Source organism: Crocuta crocuta, unplaced genomic scaffold (genome assembly GCF_008692635.1).
Source record: "Crocuta crocuta isolate KB4526 unplaced genomic scaffold, BGI_CrCroc_1.0 scaffold102, whole genome shotgun sequence".
Classification (NCBI taxonomy): Eukaryota; Metazoa; Chordata; class Mammalia; order Carnivora; family Hyaenidae; genus Crocuta; species Crocuta crocuta.
In genome coordinates this window covers 10,421,521-10,441,053 of record NW_027530019.1, presented here as the reverse complement: position 1 = coordinate 10,441,053, position 19,533 = coordinate 10,421,521, and the positions used below count along the sequence as shown (strand labels likewise).

Genomic DNA, 19,533 nt, shown 5'->3' with positions numbered 1-19,533 from the left:
AGTGCATGCTATGTACTAGGCATTGTTCTAGGGCACAGTTAAATTCATTTCTTCAGTCAGATCCCACTTGTGACTAACGTGAAATATAAAATGGTTGGGGCAAGGGAAGAACAGCGACACAGTGTTAGTTTACTTTGCATTCAAGTTCATGATCTTAGAGAGTATAGTTTTATATTTTTACATTTGTTCTGTGTATAACCTTCATGCCCTCTTATAATATGAAGTGACTAAATTACCGTATTGTCTTCTGGTCTCTAGGTACCGTATCTTTGCTTTTGATCATGACCTCTTTAGCTTTGCAGATTTGATCTTTGGCGACTGGCCTGTGGTTCTTATCACTAATCCTAAGTCACTGCTATATAGTTGTGCTAAACATGAACCACTAGAAAGACTCCTTCATTCAACACATATCAGGTATGTAGCAATTTTTCAGAATTTACTTTCAATTTGATATTAATGGAAAATAAGTCAATGTGACTATAATCCCATGTGAAAGCTCTGAGAGCCCCCATTTTATTTTTTTCAACAATCTGAACATTATATAAAGGTAAATGCTTACTGTTTTATTCCCATTCAGTTAAAAAATATATAATTTTTGAAGCTGCTGAAAAAAAATGTTTTAAGTTTACTTTTATTTATTTTGAGAGAGAGATAGAGAGCAAGTGGGAGAGGGGCAGAGAGAGAGAGGGAGACAGAACCCCAGGTCGGCTCTATGCTGTCAGGGCAGAGACTGGTGTGGGGCTTGAACCCATGAACCACGAGATCATGACCTGAGCTGAAATCAAGAGTTGGATCCATAACTGACTAAGCCACTCAGATGCCCCTAAACTGTTGAAATTTTTTTTAAAAATCTGGAAACACATAGTCCTACCACTATAATTTTTGTGTATTTTATTTTCATGTTTTACATTGCTATAATCATAATTCCTTCCCCTTCCCTCCAAATAGAGCTGTTATTAACATTTCTGAGTTTTTTTTCTTAGGCATTCTCTTTGAGACATGTTTTTACATCATTGTAATAATAGGGCACAGTCTGTTCTGATTTCTACTTTTTTTTCTCTCAAGAGAGAGAATGTACCACAATTTATCAAACCATTTTCCTATCTTATTGGTGAACATTTATGTTTTTTTTTCTAATTTGGGAATGAGCATCTGATGCGTGTAGATTCTTTTTTCATTTGAGTAATTTCTTTTTTTTTAATGTTTATTTCTTTATTTTTGAGAGAGAGAGAGCTTGCAAACAGGGGAGGGCAGAGAGAGAAGGAAAGAAAGAATCCCAAATCTGCTCCATGCTGTCAACACAGAGCCTGATGCAGGGCTTGAACTCATAAACTGTGAGATCATGGCCTGAGCCGAAATCAAGAGTCAGACACTTAACTAACTGAGCCACCCAGGCGACCCTCTTTTGAATAATTTCTTTAGATAAAGTTCTAGAAGTGGGATTCTAGGTGAAAATATGAAATCCTTTAAGACTTTGACAAAGACTACTCAATGACTTTTTTTTAGGTAACTAAAATCATTATTCTTTTTTTAAAAATGCAGCAAAATATACGTAACATAAAATTTACCATTTTACTGGTTTTTAGGTATATGGTTCAGTGGCATTACATACATTGATATTGTGCAACCATCACCGCTATCCATCATCAGAACTTCTATCTTCAAAAACTGAAACTCTGTACCCATCTAGCAGTAACTCCCGATTTCCCCCTACCCCCAGCTCGTGGCAGCCACTGTTCCACTGTTTGTCTCTATATGAATTTGATGACTCTAGGAACCTCATTTAAGGGGAGTCATATAGTATTTGTCTTTTTGTGGCTGACTTCTTTAACATAATGCCCTAAAGTTTCCTCCCTGTTGTAGAGTGTGTCAGAATTTCTTTGCTTTCTAAGCCCAATACTACATTATGTGTATATATCAGATTTTGTTTATTCATCTTTTTCCTTTCACCTTTTGGCTACTGTGAATAATGCTACTATGAACAGTGCTATACTCTGTTCAAATCCCTGCTTTCAGTTCTTTTGGGAATGTATCTAGACATGGAATTGCTGGATCACATGGTAATTATATGCTTAATTTTTTGAGGAACCACCATATTGTTTTCCATAGCGGCTGTACCATTTTACATTCCCACCAGCAGTGCGTAAGATACCCAATTACTTTTTAAAACAGACACTAATTTATAATGTTACCAGGCAATAAAAGTTCCAGTTTCACAGCACTATTTTCATTTTTGGATATTGTACTTTTATTTATTTTTTATTGAAAAATGTTTTTTAATGTTTTATTTATTTTTGAGAGAGAGATAGAGACAGCGTGAGCAGGGGAGGGTCAGAGAGAGAGGGAGACACAGAATGTGAAGCAGCCTCCAGGCTCTGAGCTAGCTGTCAGCACAGAGCCCAACGTGGGGCTCGAACCCACGAACTGTGAGATCATGACCTGAGCCGAAGTCGGACACTTAACTGACTGAGCCCCAGCGCCCCGGATTTTGTATTTTTAAAAGATGAACTAATTAATCTGGGGGGGAAATGGTATCAAGCTCACTTATTTATTTATTTATTTATTTATTTACTTTCTTATTTATTTATGGTCAGTAGTGAAGTGAAATCTCTATCTCTCGGTCAGGTTTTTTGGATAGGAGCTAGGTATCTGATTTAGACATCATATTCTCTGAAAGGGTGTGATAGCCTTAGCTGTTTGTGGCATTGCTTCTTTTGAGCAGATAATGCTGGGAATCAAATGAGTGGATGTAGGATTAACATTAGATTAACAAATTGAGGTATCTAACCAATATTCTTTTCCTGTATGAAAAACCAGGACTTTAAGTAGTTTATTCGGGAAGAACTTTGGATCTACTCCAGATTTATTTGTTGAAAGAAAATTGATTTTCCTTTCTAAAAAGTATAGGAATAGTTTTTAGCTTCTCACCAACTCAGATTTGCTGAGTTATACAACTCCAAAAGCAATGATTCAGAAAGCCACCAGATTTTAGGACTAGCAGTCATACCAGTGGTTATACAGTATGATGGTTCTGCCTACATTTATATTTTTTCAGGTTATAATAAGGTTGTTCTATATAAAAATAGTGACAAATCTCTAAAACCACATGCCTATGTATGTTCTCATTTTTAGAGTCTTGGCCTTTTCCTTATCCTCCATTACTTCTGTCACAGTTAAGATTGATGGAGTTCATTTAGGGCAAGCTATTCATTTGTCTGGTCCTATTTTCATACTGAAGTGGAACCCAAAAAACTACAGTAATGGGACACATAACATAGAAGTAATTGTTCAGGTAAGTTAGTAATTTTCAACTTACTATATAAATGATTTGGCTGTAACCACACTAAATTCTGATGTGGGTTTTTATTCCCCCAGTCAATTGATAGAGATGAAATTAAGTTAATTAAAAATTCGAATACACTGGATTTAGTGTGTTCTGAAAATGGGCACTCAGGAATAATACTATTAGACAAAAAAACTGGACTCATCATTGTGCAACTACTGGCCATAGTCCCCCCCATTGCTGAACCACAGGAAACCATTCTTTTCAACTTTGGCCAGGGTCTTTTGGTAATGGGAGCAAGTTCCCCAACATACCCAAAGATAATAGAATAACTCAAAAATTATGGATTTATGTATCCATGCATTTGTTGTCTCTAAGTACAGGAAAATTGTCTCTGTTTTGAAAGACAATTTTCAAGGCATCAGAGGATTTTTTAAATTTACGTGGGGAGTATGCACTGATAGCATATGTAGTAACAGTCTACCTATGTCTATTCCACTTCAGCTTGGGGGTATTTAATTCACCAGCACCTGGAAGAGTAGGAAGTGGTCACAATTACCAAAAAAGAGCACTTTCATCAACATTATGAAAGTCATGAGGGGATAGACTATGCTTAGGAATTAGTTTCTGAAAAAAATCCTACAATATCTACAACTTCATGATTTGATGACAGTTTTTAACTGTTTCACCTCTGTTAAGTCTTAGTTCAAAGATTACCATGTAATCCTTCAGGAAACACATGTCATTATTTTCATTATCACAGAGCCTGACATGGGGCTTGAACTCACTAACTGTGAGATCACTGACCTGAGCTGAAGTCGAACACTTAATGACTAAGCCACCCAGGTGCCCCTTATAATTATCTTTTGTGTGTGTCACAGAGAAGGATTTTGAGTAGGAAGGAGCTGTTTACTGAGCTCTTTTAAGGAGATACTGGACACTTGGAATTTTTTACTTAATCCATATAACAATCCTATATGGTGAGTAGTTTTATCCCCAATTCATAGAAGAGTAAAACAATAAAAGGCACTTTGCAATGCTGCCTATCTTTGAAGTGTTCTGCTTAGGAGGAAGAAGAAACTCAAAGGAAGAATGTGGAAGGGACTGATGGCTGGGAGAACCCTTTTTTTTTTCAAGTTTTTTTAAAAAATTTATTTTGAGGGAGAGAGAGAATAAGAAAGAGCGAGAGAGTGAGAGCGTATGCGCAGGGGAGTGCCAGAGGAATAGAGAATCCTAAGCAGGATCAGCAGTGTCAGCGTGGAGCTGGACACAGGGCTCTATCTCCTAAATTGTGAGATCATGACCTGAGCTGAAATCAATAGTCAGACGCTTAACTGACTGAGCCATCCAGTCGCCCCTGGGATGAACTCTTAATGTCCTTCCTATTAGAAGTTGGATCATTTAAAGAAAACCTGAAGGTACAAGCGTACCTAGAATAAATTATTCCCTGTCTTTACCGTTATTCCAAGAGAAGCAGGAGTGACCATAGAAGACCTCATTGTAGGAGTAGGAACCCCCTAATCCTTAGATTGCCTCCGAACCCCAGCTTCTATAGTTTTATGAGGAGGACCATAGCTCATGTTCCCTGAAACATTTCTGGCTGCTTAGTTAAATCCTTAGTAAAAATGTGAAATTACATATACTTTTCATATCTTTAACATTTCTTATATTATTGAGGTATAATTCATATATAGAAAAACTCTCTACATACTTAAAGAGTATAATTTGGTGAGTTCTTTGACCATTACTACAGTTAGTACAATATATCACCCTCAGAAGTTATCTTGGGTTCTTTTGCAGCTGTCTTCCTTCAACCCTCATTTCCAGGAAACCATTGGTCAGTTTTCTGTCTATATATGTATAACTTTAAAAGATTAGTGTACTGATTATTAAATAGGGAACGTGGTCCCCTCAATCGTAAATGGGAACATTCTATTCTTTTATTTTTTTTTTAAGGAGAATCACCAAGGATTCCTTTTTTTTTATTTTTATTTTTTATTTATTTCTAGGAGAGAGAGAGAGAGAGAGACAGCATGAGCAGGAGAGGGTCAGAGAGAGAGGGAGATATAGACTCTGAAATAGGCTCCAGGCTCTGAGCTGGCAGCACAGAGCCCGATGCAGGGCTCGAACCCACGAACCGCGAGATCATGACCTAAGCAAAAGTCGGACGCTTAACTGACTAAGCCACCCAGGCGCCCCAAGAACATTATATTCTTTTAAATACAGTATACTATAGATAAGTCTGAAAAAAATCTGTGAGAAAAGACATCAACTTATTATCTCGTATTTTACCTGCTCACTATTTTTATTGAATGTGTATAGTTTGGAGCAGCCTAGTAGCAACTAGACCTTTAGATCACTTCTTAGTATGGTTCCTGAATCAGTAGCATCAGCACCACCTGGGAACTTGTTAGAAATGTAAACTCTCAGGGCATCTGGGCGGCTCAGTCGATTAAGTATCCAACTTTGGCTCAGGTCATGATCTCACGGTTGATGGGTTTGAGCCCCACATTGGGTTCTGTGCTGACAGCTCAGAGTTTGGCACCTCCTTCAGCTTCTGTGTCTCCCTCACTTTCTGCCCCTCCTCTGCTTGCTCTCTCTCTCTCTGTCTCTCATAAATAAATAAAAATAAAAATAATTTTTAAAGAAAAGAAATGTACACTCTCATGTCCCATACCAAACCTCTGAATCAAATTCTGGACATGGGACCCAACAATCTGTTTCAACAGTCTATCCATGTGATTCCATGGTGCACTAAAGTTTGAGAATCAGAACTTTAGATTATTTTGCCTACTTTACCAGTTGAAAGAATAGGCTCCAGAAATCTTTATACCTCAAAATTAAAGAAAACTTGTGCTTTTAAACAACTTATAACTTAAAATAAGAACATTTCAAGCAATAAAAGTTTGATAAACATGAGTGCAAGTTCTTTTTGTATTTTAAAACTTTTTTATGTTGGGAAAATTTAAGAATACATGCAAGAGATAATAGTATAATGAATTTCCATGACCAGTCTTGTTTCATCTATCTTCACCATCTGTCATCTATCATCCACTTTTCTCTGCCCTGCACCATGATGTCATTCTATCTGTAATATGACCGTGTGTATCCCTAAAAGATAAGAATTATTTTTTAGGGGCACCTGGGTGGCTCAGTCGGTTAAGTGTCCGACTTCAGCTCAGGTCATGATCTCATGGTTTGTGGGTTCGGGCCCCACGTCGGCTTCTGTGCTGACTGACAGCTCAGAGCCTGGAGCCTGCTTCTAATTCTGTGTCTCCCTCTCTCTCTCTGACCCTTCTCTGCTCACACTGTCTCTATTTCTCTCTAAAAAAGAAATAAAACATTAAAAAATTTAAAAAAAGAATTATTTTTTAAAATGTAACCATAATACCATAACACACCTGAAAAATCTATAGTAATTCCTTAATATCAAACTATCCTGCTAGTGTTCAGTTTTCCCAATTAATCATATATATATGTGAAAATATATATTGTATTTGGTTGGTTCAAATCAGAATTTAGACAAGGCTCAGATACTGCATTTAGCTGATTTGTCTCTTCAGTTTTTTTTAATCTACAGGTTCCCTCTCTCACCTCCTTTTTATTATTTTTTTCCTTGTAATTTATTTACTTTGGAAACTGGATCTTTTATCCTGTAGAGTTTTCTGTATTCTAGATTTTTGCAGTTTACGTTCATGTTGTATCATTCACCGTATTCCTCCATCCCCTCTAGTTTCTATAACTGGTGGATTTATTTTTCTTTTATTTTTTTTTTAATGTTTATTTATTTTTGAGAGACAGAGACAGAGTGTGAATGGGGGAGGGGTGGAGAGATACAGAATCTGAAGCAGGATACAGGCTCTGAGCTATCAGCACCCGTCGGATGTCAGACTCGAATTCATGAGCTGTGAGATCATGATTTGAGCTGAAGTCGGCCACCCAACTGACTGAGCCACCCAGGTGCCCCTATAACTGGTAGAATTAGGGGCTTCATGAGATTTGGGTCTGTTATGGCAGGAAACTTCATTTTGTGTTTTATGGTTTCAAAAAAAAATTTTTTTTAATGTTTGTTTTTGAGAGACAGGCTGAGTGCACAAGTGGGGATAGGGCAGAGAGAGGGAGACACAAAATCCAAAGCAGGGGCCAGGCTCTGGGCTGTCAGCATAGAGCCCAGCACAGGGCTCAAACTCACAGACTGGGAGATCATGAACTGAATGCAAGGCGGATGCTTAACCAACTGAGCCACCCCAGCACCTTTGATGTTTTATGCTTTTATCAGAAGCCTATGAGACCTGGTTGTCTCTCTTAGTATCCTTAAGGTTGACTGTTTTATTCAGGTGTTGTTAATTTTATCCAGCGATATGGTGATAAATATCTAACAATGAGCTTGGGGTGGGTATGAAGAAGGAACCTTGATTTGTAGCATTTCCTTGATTTATTCCAATTTCCAGAGTATAAATATTTCTACCATAGCTGGTTTTAGGCCACCAACACATCAACTGGCCTGCAAATTTCCTGAAAATCTAACAATTGGCTTTTATGAGCCTGTCTTGGTCTAGATGAAATCTAGATCCATTATTTCATTAGAGTTTTTAAATGGTGGTATTCAAATTGCCTGCCACTCCTTGTAAAATGAGTATTAATTTGAATGGTCTCATGAAGAAAAGATCTAGAAGTCCGTACAAAAAAGATGGGATACATTCTTTTTTTTTTTAATGTTTTTATTTCTAGGGGAGAGAGAGAGAGAGAGAGACAGCGTGAGCAGGGGAGGGTCAGAGAGAGAGGGAGTCACAGACTGAAACAGGCTCCAGGCTCTCAGCACAGAGCCTGACGCGGGGCTCGAACCCACAAACCACGAGATCATGACCTAAGCGAAAGTTGGACGCTTAACCGACTAAGCCACCCAGGCACCCCAGATGGGATACATTCTTAATTCTTCCTCCACCCTCCCTTTTCTAAACCAGTTTTAAAGATAATAAGTTGGGGTGCCTGGGTGGCTTAGTCAGTCTCACGGTTTGTGGGTTCGAGCCCNCTCTCTCTCTCTCTCTCCTAGAAATAAATAAATTAAAAAAAAAATTAAAAAAAATAATAAAGATAATGAGTTGCTTTTCTAGCACCTGCCAAGAGAAACCAAAAGAGTCTTACATTTGGTATCATTATGAATTCAAAGTTTTAAATATATATATATTTGGTATGTTTCAACTCATTGCATTTATTCTTCTTAATGCTCAAATTGTTCCACCTTTGGTTAGTGGGAGCCTCTCCAGGTTGATAAAATCCTTAGATAAAATCCCAGTAGTCTTTGTTAGTTTTCTAAATATCTGGTATGAAGATATTCCAAACACCTCCTGTGTATTTCTTGTTCGAGGACTGGACTCAGGGGTGCCTGGGTGGCTCAGTCAGTGAAGCTTCTGACTCTTGGTTTTAGTTCAGTCATGATCTCTCAGTTTGTCAGTTCAAACCCTGCATTTGGCTCTATGCTGACAGCTCAGAGCCTGCTTGGAATTCTGTCTCCCTCTCTCTCTCTCTGCCCCTCCCCAGTCATCGCTTTCTTTCTCTTACAAAATAAATAAACTTAAAAAAAAAAAAGAACTGGAATCAACTATTTCCTTGTAGTGAGAAATTTTATTTTGAGACTACAATCTGGGAACTAACCCAGCTAGCTCATTGCTTTAGGGTTGTTATGATTTTTTTTCACCTTTTCAGTGAACAGAGGGAAAAAACAAATTTTTCTTTAAGAGAAAATACATTGTAAGTACATGCTGATATTTCCAATTTAAACCTAGAATGATAGGCATCAAAATAAGTTATATTTAAAGTGCTTATAGGAAGAAGCAAAAATAAATGAAAAAAATGTAGCTTTGTTAGAAATAACTGACAAAAGTTATTGGAAACTTAATCTTGGAACATTATACATATTTATATGTGCATAAGAGTCACTTCTCTGCTGTGCTTGTAACTAGGATTCTGCTGGAAGAAATAAGAGTGTTCACCACATATTTTCTCTTCAAGAGGGTATTCATCTCAGATTTGATCCCATGGCATCATTTATTCTCCTTACTGACCATGGCATTGTGGTAAGTAAATTCAACTTCAGATTATATTGGGTCCCACCTAGTGGTAGGTCCAAAGTCATCATATAATCACGTGATGAGAAAGATGGATCTATAAAACTAAGTTATTTGTCTAGAAGAATAAAATGCTATAAACTTGGTTTGAATTAAAAGAAGCAGAGGCCCTGATAAGTAATACCTTTTTTGGAACCTGGTTCTAACCAATACCATAAAACCAGGATAACTAAGGAAATTATAGGAACTGCATAAAGTTGGATTTAAGGATCTTCTAAAATAATATTTATTTCTACATAAATAATATATGCTTAATGTAGAAAACTTGGAAAATTTAGAAATAAAGTAAAATCAGCCCCACATTATTCTTTTATCATACCACCTATTATACCATTGTATTTGTCATTATGATACTCTTTATTTTTCTTCATATAAATTTGTATATGAGTCCTTAATATAAAATGTTAATTTTTATTCTCTTTTGCTGTCTAATTTTTTTTTCCACTAAAGAGTTTGTTTTGACTATTTTCTGACATCAATTTACATTTTATAACATGATGTTTAGTGTCATTAATACACCTTTATTTAACCATTTGTCTATTGTTGGACATTTGTTTCCAATATTACCCTCTACTATATAATACTACTTGCAACAAAAAACTTTTTGGGATAAATTCCTAGAAGTGAATTGTTGGATAAAAAAGTAGACACATTACTCTATATACTTTCTTATATAATTACACAAATTATTTATTAAATTCATTGTTTTTCATAAAAACACACATCAAAGACACACACTACAGTGTTGAAAACAAAATTTAAGCCTCTTTTAATTTTACCTTCCAGACATAGCTCTGCTATATATCTTTCACAGACTTACAATGTAAATTTATTATCTTAATTTACTTTTATTACTTGTGTAATTAAGCTTTTTAGAAATATGAATAATCAGGGGCGCCTGGGTAGCTCAGTCGGTTAATTCTCAGGTCCGATTTCGGCTCATGTCATGATCTCACAGTTTGTGGGTTCGAGCCCTGTCTCGGGCTCTGTGCTGATAGCTAGCTCAGAGCCTGGAGCCTGTTTTAGATTCTGTGTCTCCCTCTCTCTGTGACCCTTCTCTGCTCATCCTGTCTCTCTCTCTCAGAAATAAATAAAAAACATTAAAAAAAATTTTTTTTAAAAGAAATATGAATAATCAGCATTTGTATCTCATTTTTACAAGTTTTTTGTGTGTCATTTATTTTTCTTCGGGGGTCTTTAACAGTCACCTAGATCCAGCTTTGGCAACTTTGATGTACTTATGAATCACCGGGAAACATGAGTAAGAGACAGGTTCTGATTTAGTAGGGCTGAGATGGTGCCTGGGATTCTGCATTGCCAACAGGCACAGAGTGATCCAGTGATGATCCGGGGCTCATACTTTGAGAATCAAGAACATAGATTATGTCTCTTCATTGTGAGTTAATCTCCAAGTGAATGCTCTCTTGTTGGAGGAAGCAAAAGAAACTGCAGTCTCGGTTCCCTCAGCCTGCAGTGTGCTGTGCACGGTTTTTCTTTATTCTTATACAACTTTACATAAAACAAATTATACATTTGGTACAGTGAAGGTGGACTGTTTTAATTTGATCACTTCATATAACTAAAATTACTATGTTTCAATATGGGTCTAACTTTCTAAATTCTGAAAGAGTGATGCTGAGGCAATTTATACTTTTCTTTTTTGATGGATCAGTTGTTTTGATTCTCTTTGGTTATATATTTTTCTTATATAGTCATTTCTGGTAGTGATGTCATTTCTATTTTTGTTAATGGGGCCATTTTTTTTTTTTAATTTTTTAATGTTTTATTTATTTCTAGGAGAGAGAGAGAGAGACAGCGTGAGCAGGGGAGGGTCAGAGAGAGAGGGAGTCACAGACTGAAACAGGCTCCAGGCTCTGAGCTGGCAGTCAGCACAGAGCCCGACGCCGGGCTCAAACCCACGAACCGTGAGATCATGACCTAAGCGAAAGTCGGACGCTTAACCGACTAAGCCACCCAGGCGCCCCTGTTAATGGGGCCATTTTAAAAACCTTAACTGAGGTTGCACCTCTGTATCTGTTTCACATTAACGTTGATTTCTCTGCAGGCCCGGGTCCTTTTCGTGATGATTGTGCTGGTCCAGCTCACCATTCTCATTACTTTTAGGTGTCAAGGATATCCAGAGCATAAAGGTTAGTTATGGTTTGTTTTATTCTTAGGAGATTTCATTTCATTTTATTATTATTTTTTTAATAGTTTATTGTCAAGTTGGTTTCCATATAACACCCAGTGCTCATCCCCACAAGTGCCCTCCTCCATGCGCATCACCCCCCCTTCCCCTCCCCCCCACACCCATCAGTCCTCAGTTTGTTCTCAGCATTCAAGAGTCTCTCATGGTTTGCCTTCCTCCCTCTCCCCCTCTATTTTCTCCCCTTCTTCTCCCCCATGGTCCTCTTAAGTTCCTCCTAATCCTATACGTGCAAACATATGGTATTTGTCCTTCTCTGCCTGACTTATTTCGCTCAGCAGAACACCCTCAAGTTCCATCCATGTTGCTACACATGGCCAGATTTCATTCTTTCTCATTTCCATGTAGTATTCCGTTCATTTTAAATTGTCACATAATATACTCACCAATGCCAATATAAATTGTCTTTGCCTGAGCTCTGTAAGGTGTAGTCTTCAAACTTACACTTTTTCTGCAATACTCGATCTTTTTGAAAAAAAATTTAGGGTTTTGGTGCTACATTGCAATAATATGAAGCTCAACCAGAATGGGCGGGTTGGGGAGGGGGCAGGATATCACAATATAGCTCAAATGACCACACATCTCTGCCAGATATTAAAGATCCTCCATAATCAGGTCGTGTCTAATTAGCCGCATCTTCAACAAGTTACCTACTGTATTTTAGCCTGTGTAATTTTTCACTGTTCCCTATATACACCATACTCATTTTTGCTTCTGTGCTTTTGCCTAAGCTATTATCTCTAATTTATTTTTCTAAACTTATCTAAATCTTAGCCTCCTTTAGGGCTCCCCTCAAACCCTCTTTTTCCATACCATTTTCTCCACCCATTCCAGGTCACAATGAACTCTTGCTTCTTTGAATCCCTATAGTCCTTCCTGACAATGCTATACTTGGTCAGTCACCTTACTTTATGTAACCATTTCAAATGTATATATACTTTCTCCTACTTTGAGGATCTGTGGTCTTTTAGTCTGTGGCCACAGAATGGAGCTCTCTGTGTGAAGCTCATACACGTGGCATTTTTGGCACTATATTTTAAGAGAAGTTAATTTGAAGAGCTTTAGGGATCCTTTTCAATTGGAGTAAGAGGATAGCTGTGAGTTAGGAGCTCTGTCACATATGGGACAGAAATATTCATACTTAAGATTAGACTGGAGAAATTTTGATATTTCTTTGATATACTTTTGACATCCTTTCATATACCATTTGGAGGTTTATACATTTGGATACTAATGTACAAACAGAAAACAGAGACGTCATCCTTTGAGCATAGCACTATATTTCAAACTTGCATGTTTGATCATGTATAAAGTGCACATGTGTGTGTGCATGTGTGCAGCACATGTCTCACAACTATACTATTACTTTGAACTTCCTACCCTCTGCAATTCTAAGTGAACCGGCTTATCAGAATTCCTGCCAACTTTTGCATTTAAAGTGGTGTCATCTGTATAGTCACCCTATAATAAAAGACTTGCTGAAGGTATATAGTCCATGGAAGTCTTCTAGAAAATGAACTGTACGTGTGCTTACTGGGTTTTTCAAATTTATTCTGTTTAGGGTCTCCAGGATTTGTAAATTTGGCCTCATTTTCCCTCCACGTCTTGAGCAAACTAAACATCTTCTACTATTCTGTGTTGTTGCTAACCCTGTATACAGCACTGGGTAAGTCAATTAGGAAACCTGAGATTGTGGAGAATTCTGCCAAAGAATATATGGATAATTTTGACAATAGAGTCATTTAGGATCTTGAGAACATAATGAACGGCACATGGCTTCTTTATAAGTCATTTCCTGGAATATGCGCTTGGGAAATAAAGTTCTTTCCTAACATGTTTAAAGGACATTTAGTTGACACTGAGTTAACTTAAGCTAAGAAGACCATTAAGGAATTAGTGTGTAGAGAGCAACCTTATTTGACTACTTTAAAGTTTTATCCTTTATTTCATCACACTTTTTATTCCCTTCATTACTTTATCAGAATTTATGATTATCTTCTGTGTTTATCATCTCTTCTCTCATTACAATAGCCATTGATGTCTTATGTGTCTTGTTCAGTGCCTGTGCCCAGCGCTAAGCACAATGCGTAGTATGTAGTTCAGTGAATATTTATTTACTGATATGTGGCTCTTAAACACTCAGCTCAAAAAAGAAAGAAACAGATGAGCAGTGAGTTCAGCATACCTGAATTCTAGTCACTTAGCCACTTAGGGAAACAGAAAGCACTGTGAGTCTCTTTTTAAAGCTTTTTACTAATGTTCCTTAGTGACTAAAAGTCAATTAGAAGTAGATTAGCCTAATTGTTACTTAGTCTTGTGCATTATTCCACCTCAGGACTTTTCTTTGTTCACTAGTAACTCCCACCAGAGAACAGAAAGTAGTTAAATAAAAAAATATAACACTTAAGAATTCTGTGTAACAAGCTATGGCAGATGGCTCTTTGGAGGTCAGTTCCCTTGTTCTAAGATAGGTTGAAGCTATTTTAGACACTTGTCTTACACTAGAAGGTAAAGCAAATGATTTGGTTTCTGGTTATAAAAGAAAGTGTTAAATGGGCCAGAGTTTGCTCCATGTTTGAAAGTTGAAATTTGCAGGGAAAACATTTCTTTAGACTGTATCCAGTGGAGGTTAAATAATATACATCTGAGAAAATTACCTATGACTTTTTAAAGCGGAACCCTACTATTACCAGCAAATCATGGTATTTGCATTTTGGGAACAGAAGTCTTGACTGTCCATTAATCATTCTTGACAATATAGTAATTCCAGAATCCTACACAGTAAGAAGTGGAAGTAAATAACAGGGTAGAGAGAAAAGTCATTCTGACATTCTAAATGAAAGGCAGGTTAAATTTTGTATGTGTTAACCTTGAATGTGTAGTTGATATATAAAGTAATGCCTTGGGTGAGCAAGTAAGGGTCAAAATACATTAATTAATATTCATTAAAAAAGAAGTACATTTTAGAAAGATCAAGTGGGGGCACCTGGGTGGCCCAGTCGGTTAAGCATCCAACTTCAGCTCAGGTCATGATCTCGCAGTTCGTGGGTTCGAGCTGTGCTGACAGCCAGCTCAGAGCCTGGAACCTGCTTCAGATTCTATGTCTCCCTCTCTCTCTGACCCTCCCCTGCTCACACTGTCTCTCTCTTTATCTCAGAAATAAATAAAACATTTAAAAAATTAAAAAAGAAAAAAATCAAATGGTTGAAGTTTTATTGCTTAAAGGAGCAAATATCAGTTACCTAGAAAATTAGCTTCCGTGTCTTTGCTTCTGAAAGGAAATGGTAATCATTATATTAGGTTACTATCACAACAGAATCTTCTAAAATTTCTGATTGTACTCCAATCTATTTCTGGAATCTATTCAGGTACAGCATGTACTCAGACGATTTTATAATTAGACAAATACAGAGCAAAGGAGCAAATGGTTGGCTACCTAGGACATATGGTACAACATAGAGATTAGCAAAGGAAAAAAGCTATGCCAGTACAATGCTTATAGATGATTAGTCTCACACTTTTTATTCCTATAAATGCACCTCGTGATGTATATAATCATAATCACAGTTACTTAATCTTCTGCTTTCCTGTCCATTGCCTCTTGTAGGACCATGGTTTGTTGGTGAAATTACTGAAGGCAAATTGGGTTGCTGCTTTTCCTTTGGAATCTTTGTTGATGGACATTTCCTACAAGGAAGCCTAACATTTATAGTTGGAATTCTGCAGGTAAGAAATCAGAAATGGAATTTAAAAACATCTTGGATTTTTGGACTAATTGCATAATAGTTTTGAATTAAATCCAGTCTCAAACACTGTAGGTCATATTTTCTAATTTACTAGCAGGGCAATCTTTAATATTTGGTGTTTGTTTTTGAGTGCTTCCTAAGCTCTTTCTTCCACTACTTTCTTATAAACATCTAAAATACATTATGGCAGTTACGGTTTATAAAAAGTGAAACAGGTTTTTGTTTTTGTAATTTGTTTTACTGTGTTTTTCCATTGATAAAAAATGAAAAACAGGACTTATAGTAGAAGGAAGGAAAAATAGACACACACACAAAATGGGTTAATTATCCAATGAAAGCTACACTGGGTAAGAATAAGGTCTAGGCTTTTAAGTGGTGTCTTAGAGGTATACTTGTTTGGGAAAACACTGTTATGTTAGGTTTACATTAGGATTAAAATTCCTTTAGGGGCGCCTGGGTGGCTCAGTTGGTTAAGCGTCCGACTTTGGCTCAGGTCATGATCTCATTGTCTGTGGGTTTGAGCCCCACATCAGGCTCTGTGCTGACTGCCAGCTCAGAGCTGGAGCCTGTTTCAGATTCTGTATCTCCCTCTCTCTCTGACCCTCCCCTGCTCATGCTGTCTCTCTCTCTCTCAGAAATAAATAAAAAAAAAATATTTTTAAAAACAAGGGTTAAAATTCCTTTAAAGCAAACACAAAAACAAACAAAAAAACCTGACCTGTAGCAAATCTCTGTATATAGGTTTGAAAGTATTTACCTATTTATTTTACTCATGTAATGGAACTAAGCTACTAAAATCTCAAGGGATGATCTCATGTTTGGGAAGAGATCCAAAAACATTGTTCAAAATGAGTTTACAGCCTCATAGCAGGGTAGTAAAACATGATCAGGAGGATTATAGACAGACAAAGAGGGAAGACTTATGCCTAATAAACACTAACCAAAGACCAGAACATTCTCAGTATAGCAGCATTTTATATGCGCATAGGTCCCAAGTCTGGTTTAGTTCTCTTTTATGTATTATTACATAAGTGGAGGTTGTCTCTCACGAGTACACTTGTAACAAGTAAAACCTGAGTGTTACTAAAAGGTGGTGTTTATATTCATATTTTAATAAATAGTACACTAATACTGGATTTTAGGTATCATCGAGGCCTGTGGTTCCCAAACCTATTATCCCTGTCCTTGACTTCTTCTCTGCACTTCAAGTGCCTATATATCCAACTGCCATTTCACGTCTTCCCTTAGATCTCTAACAGCCATCTCAATATTATGTGTCTAATAGGACCTTTAGTTTCTACCCCAAACTTGTTCCTCCCTCAGTTCTTTCCAATTTCAATAAATGGCTCCACCATTTACCCAATTTTTCTAGGATGTATCCTTAATTTTTCCCTTTTCCTCTAATACACTGTACTAATTAGAGTGTACTCTAATACACTCGCTAATTCATTAGCGAGTAATCCCTTGTTTGATCTCCCTCCAGTGCATATCTTGAATCCATCACTTCTTTCCATCTTTGTTACCACCACACTAGTCTAACTCATAATTATTTCTTGCTGGGCTACTGCAATGACCTCCAGACTGTTCTTCCCACTGCTGCTTTTGCCTCCCTACTGTCATTTTGCCACAGAGTGTCCACTATTGTCCTTTTAAAAGCTTAATCAGCTCACTCCTGAGCTTAAAAACCTTTAAGCAGAGCAGTGACATGATCTTGGTCCCACGGACTGCCCCCATTTCCATCCAGCTCATCATATTCCAGGTTCATGGGTCTTAAATAGGGTAAGACCTCTCTCACATCAGGGGTTTATATTTGTTTTTTCTGTCTGGAATGCACTTCATTCCACTGAGTCATTCCTGTTTTCAGGCCTCAGAAAACCCATCTCTCAGTTACCCTTTTGTGACCCAGTTATTTCCTTCACTGAATTATCACAATCTATAATGATTTTTTTTTTTTGGTCTCTCTTCTCTCTGTGAGAATGTAAGCTCTATGATGTATCCTTTCTAAGTTGTTCACTACTGTGTCCTCAGCCTAGAGCCTATCACAGTGCCTGCCATGTATTGGGAGCATGATAATTATTTGGTGAATGAATGAATGAATCATACAGCAGCTAAATTTGGATTATAACTTAAATCTTCTGATTCTCATTCCAGTACTCATCTTGCTACTTCAATTAAATATACATGGGGTGCCTGGGTGGCTCAGTCAGTTAAGCATCTAACTCTTGATTTCAGGTCATGTCATGATCTCACTGTTCATGAGATTGAGCCCCGAGTCGCACTCTGAGCTGACAGTGCAGAGCCTGCTTGGGATTCTTTCACTCCTTCCTTTCTGCCCCTTTCCCACTCATCCCCTCCTACCCAATAAATAAACTTTTAAAATACAGTGATAATGAGGGTACCTGGCTGGCTCAGTTGGTGGAGCATACAACTCTTAATCTTGGGATTGTGAGTTTGAGCACTATGTGTGGTGTAGAGTTTACTTTTAAAATAATGAATAATGAAATACAGAGATAAAAAAAAATAGTGATGCCTAAGTCCCCCCTCATTCTACCAAAAAGAAGCGTGTGTACGTGTGTTTATATACCTGATTCATTTCCACCTTAAACATTACTGAGGGCTTCAACATAAATGATACCTACTTTTAAGATGAACAAAAGAAAAGGATACAGGTACAACTATAAGTCATCTCTTGTGAGTATTATAAGCAAGCATGATTGAAGCATAAACAATCAGAGAATCAGCCCCAAGAGAGAGAGCAACATATTCTTAGGAGCCACCAATAATGTGTTAATGAAACCCAATCCCCTAAGGTCTTGGTAATAAGCTAACAGTCCTGTTCTGCTTCTCTTTCCAGCTGGCATTTTTTAACATCCCCTTGATGGCTTACCTTTGTTGGAGCTTGTTGCAGCGATGCTTTGGTCACAACTTTCGGTCTCATCTCCGTCAAGGCAAATACTTGAAGACTATACCTGTTCACCTACTTATGTTACTGTTGTACATCTGGCAGATTTATTCCTGCTATTTTCTTCATATGACATATGGCACTTTAGCTTGCTTCTTCTCCCCTTTGCGGACCTGGTTGACACTGTTGACACCTGTTATCATTCGTTGTGTGTGGACACTGAACTCTGCCAAGCTTGGAACCTTTATAGTGCAGTTAAAAAGCCACTTGAGCTCCTGAAGGCCATGCCTTACCATCTGCCTTTGCAGCCCAGGCCCCTGCCCCAGTGGCAGGTGGAAGGCCAGTGTTGGTGGGCAGGCATCAGGGAGCTGCTGCACCTTGGACACCTGAGAATTGGAGAGGATTACCCACTACTGATTCCTGCAGAATGGACTGCAGAAAAAAATCTCTAAGTAATGCCATGATTCCTTCCTTCTCCAAGAAGGCAAAGGGTTGATTTACTTTTGTGAAGAGAAAGTCCCAATCAGGAGATCCACAGGGCAGGTGTGTGTATGGTTGTATCAGAAGCCCATTGTATTTTTTACGGTTACCTCATGTAAAGTACCTAGCACAGTGTGTGGAACTCGGCAGTTGTGCCGGGTGCCACTTTAGGGGCAGGGAACCAGTGTGAACTTGGGCCCTACCCTGACTACCCTTGAGATACTAGCTCCCAGTCTTCTCCCTCGGGGTTATGGGCTCTGTGCTTCTTTAGGTGGAGAGGGATGTTTTCATCTAATCAAATAAATGAATGATGGATAAGAACTCCAAACGAGTTTTGTGTATGTGGTCCGGGCTCCAGGCGGGAGGAGGCGTGGGCGGGCCTCCGGGAACCGAGAGGCGCGGCCCGGCTTCGGAGGCTGAGAGGAGGTGTGGCCGCGACTCATGCAACAAAGAGGCGTGGCCTGACCTTTGGGAGGGAGGAGGCGTGGCCCGGGCTATGGGGCGGGGTGGGTTTGTTGTTGCCGGAAGCGAACCCGGTCCGTGACTTCCGGAAGTGGAGCTCCCACAGCAGTGTGCCCCCAGCAACTTCCGTGGCTGTTTTTGTCTTGAGGTTCCAGGCAGTCTTCTGAGATGGCGAGCGCAGCCGCACCTACAGCGGCGGTCCCCACCCTAGCTCCTCCTTTGGAGCAGATCCGGCACTTGGCAGAGGAGCTGCGGTTGCTCCTGCCTGGAGTGCGGGGTGAGCTGCTGCCCTTGGGACGGGCAACAGTAGGGGCGGGCTCGGTTAG

At 38.3% G+C, this 19,533-nt stretch overlaps 2 protein-coding genes and 1 long non-coding RNA gene across 9 annotated transcripts in view; 2 read left to right on the top strand and 1 right to left on the bottom strand.

The window, feature by feature from the left end:
- TMEM62 (transmembrane protein 62) overlaps positions 1 to 19,066 on the top strand; it is a 33,890-nt gene extending 14,824 nt beyond the window's left edge. For all 4 annotated transcript variants that reach the window (XM_077764579.1, XM_077764581.1, XM_077764582.1 and 1 more), the window contains 7 exons: positions 259 to 414; positions 3,133 to 3,292; positions 9,247 to 9,360; positions 11,477 to 11,561; positions 13,179 to 13,283; positions 15,225 to 15,343; positions 18,218 to 19,066. In XM_077764579.1, the coding sequence (XP_077620705.1) occupies positions 259 to 414; positions 3,133 to 3,292; positions 9,247 to 9,360; positions 11,477 to 11,561; positions 13,179 to 13,283; positions 15,225 to 15,343; positions 18,218 to 18,544 (1,066 nt within the window). In that variant the 3' untranslated portion in view covers positions 18,545 to 19,066. The remainder of the gene's footprint in view (positions 1 to 258; positions 415 to 3,132; positions 3,293 to 9,246; positions 9,361 to 11,476; positions 11,562 to 13,178; positions 13,284 to 15,224; positions 15,344 to 18,217) is intronic.
- On the bottom strand, positions 15,108 to 18,445 carry LOC144231921 (uncharacterized). The gene is made up of 2 exons (XR_013335242.1): positions 18,251 to 18,445; positions 15,108 to 15,337 (listed from the first exon to the last, which is right to left on the bottom strand). It is a non-coding gene; the product is annotated as an uncharacterized LOC144231921 (long non-coding RNA).
- Positions 19,067 to 19,285: 219 nt separating the features above from the next.
- The window catches only part of CCNDBP1 (cyclin D1 binding protein 1), a 96,011-nt gene continuing 95,763 nt past the window's right edge, over positions 19,286 to 19,533 (top strand). For all 4 annotated transcript variants that reach the window (XR_013335239.1, XR_013335240.1, XM_077764577.1 and 1 more), the window contains exon 1: positions 19,286 to 19,484. Coding sequence is in view for 2 of the 4 variants with exons in the window: in XM_077764577.1 (XP_077620703.1) it covers positions 19,376 to 19,484 (109 nt within the window). In the remaining 2 variants the exon portion in view is untranslated. The remainder of the gene's footprint in view (positions 19,485 to 19,533) is intronic.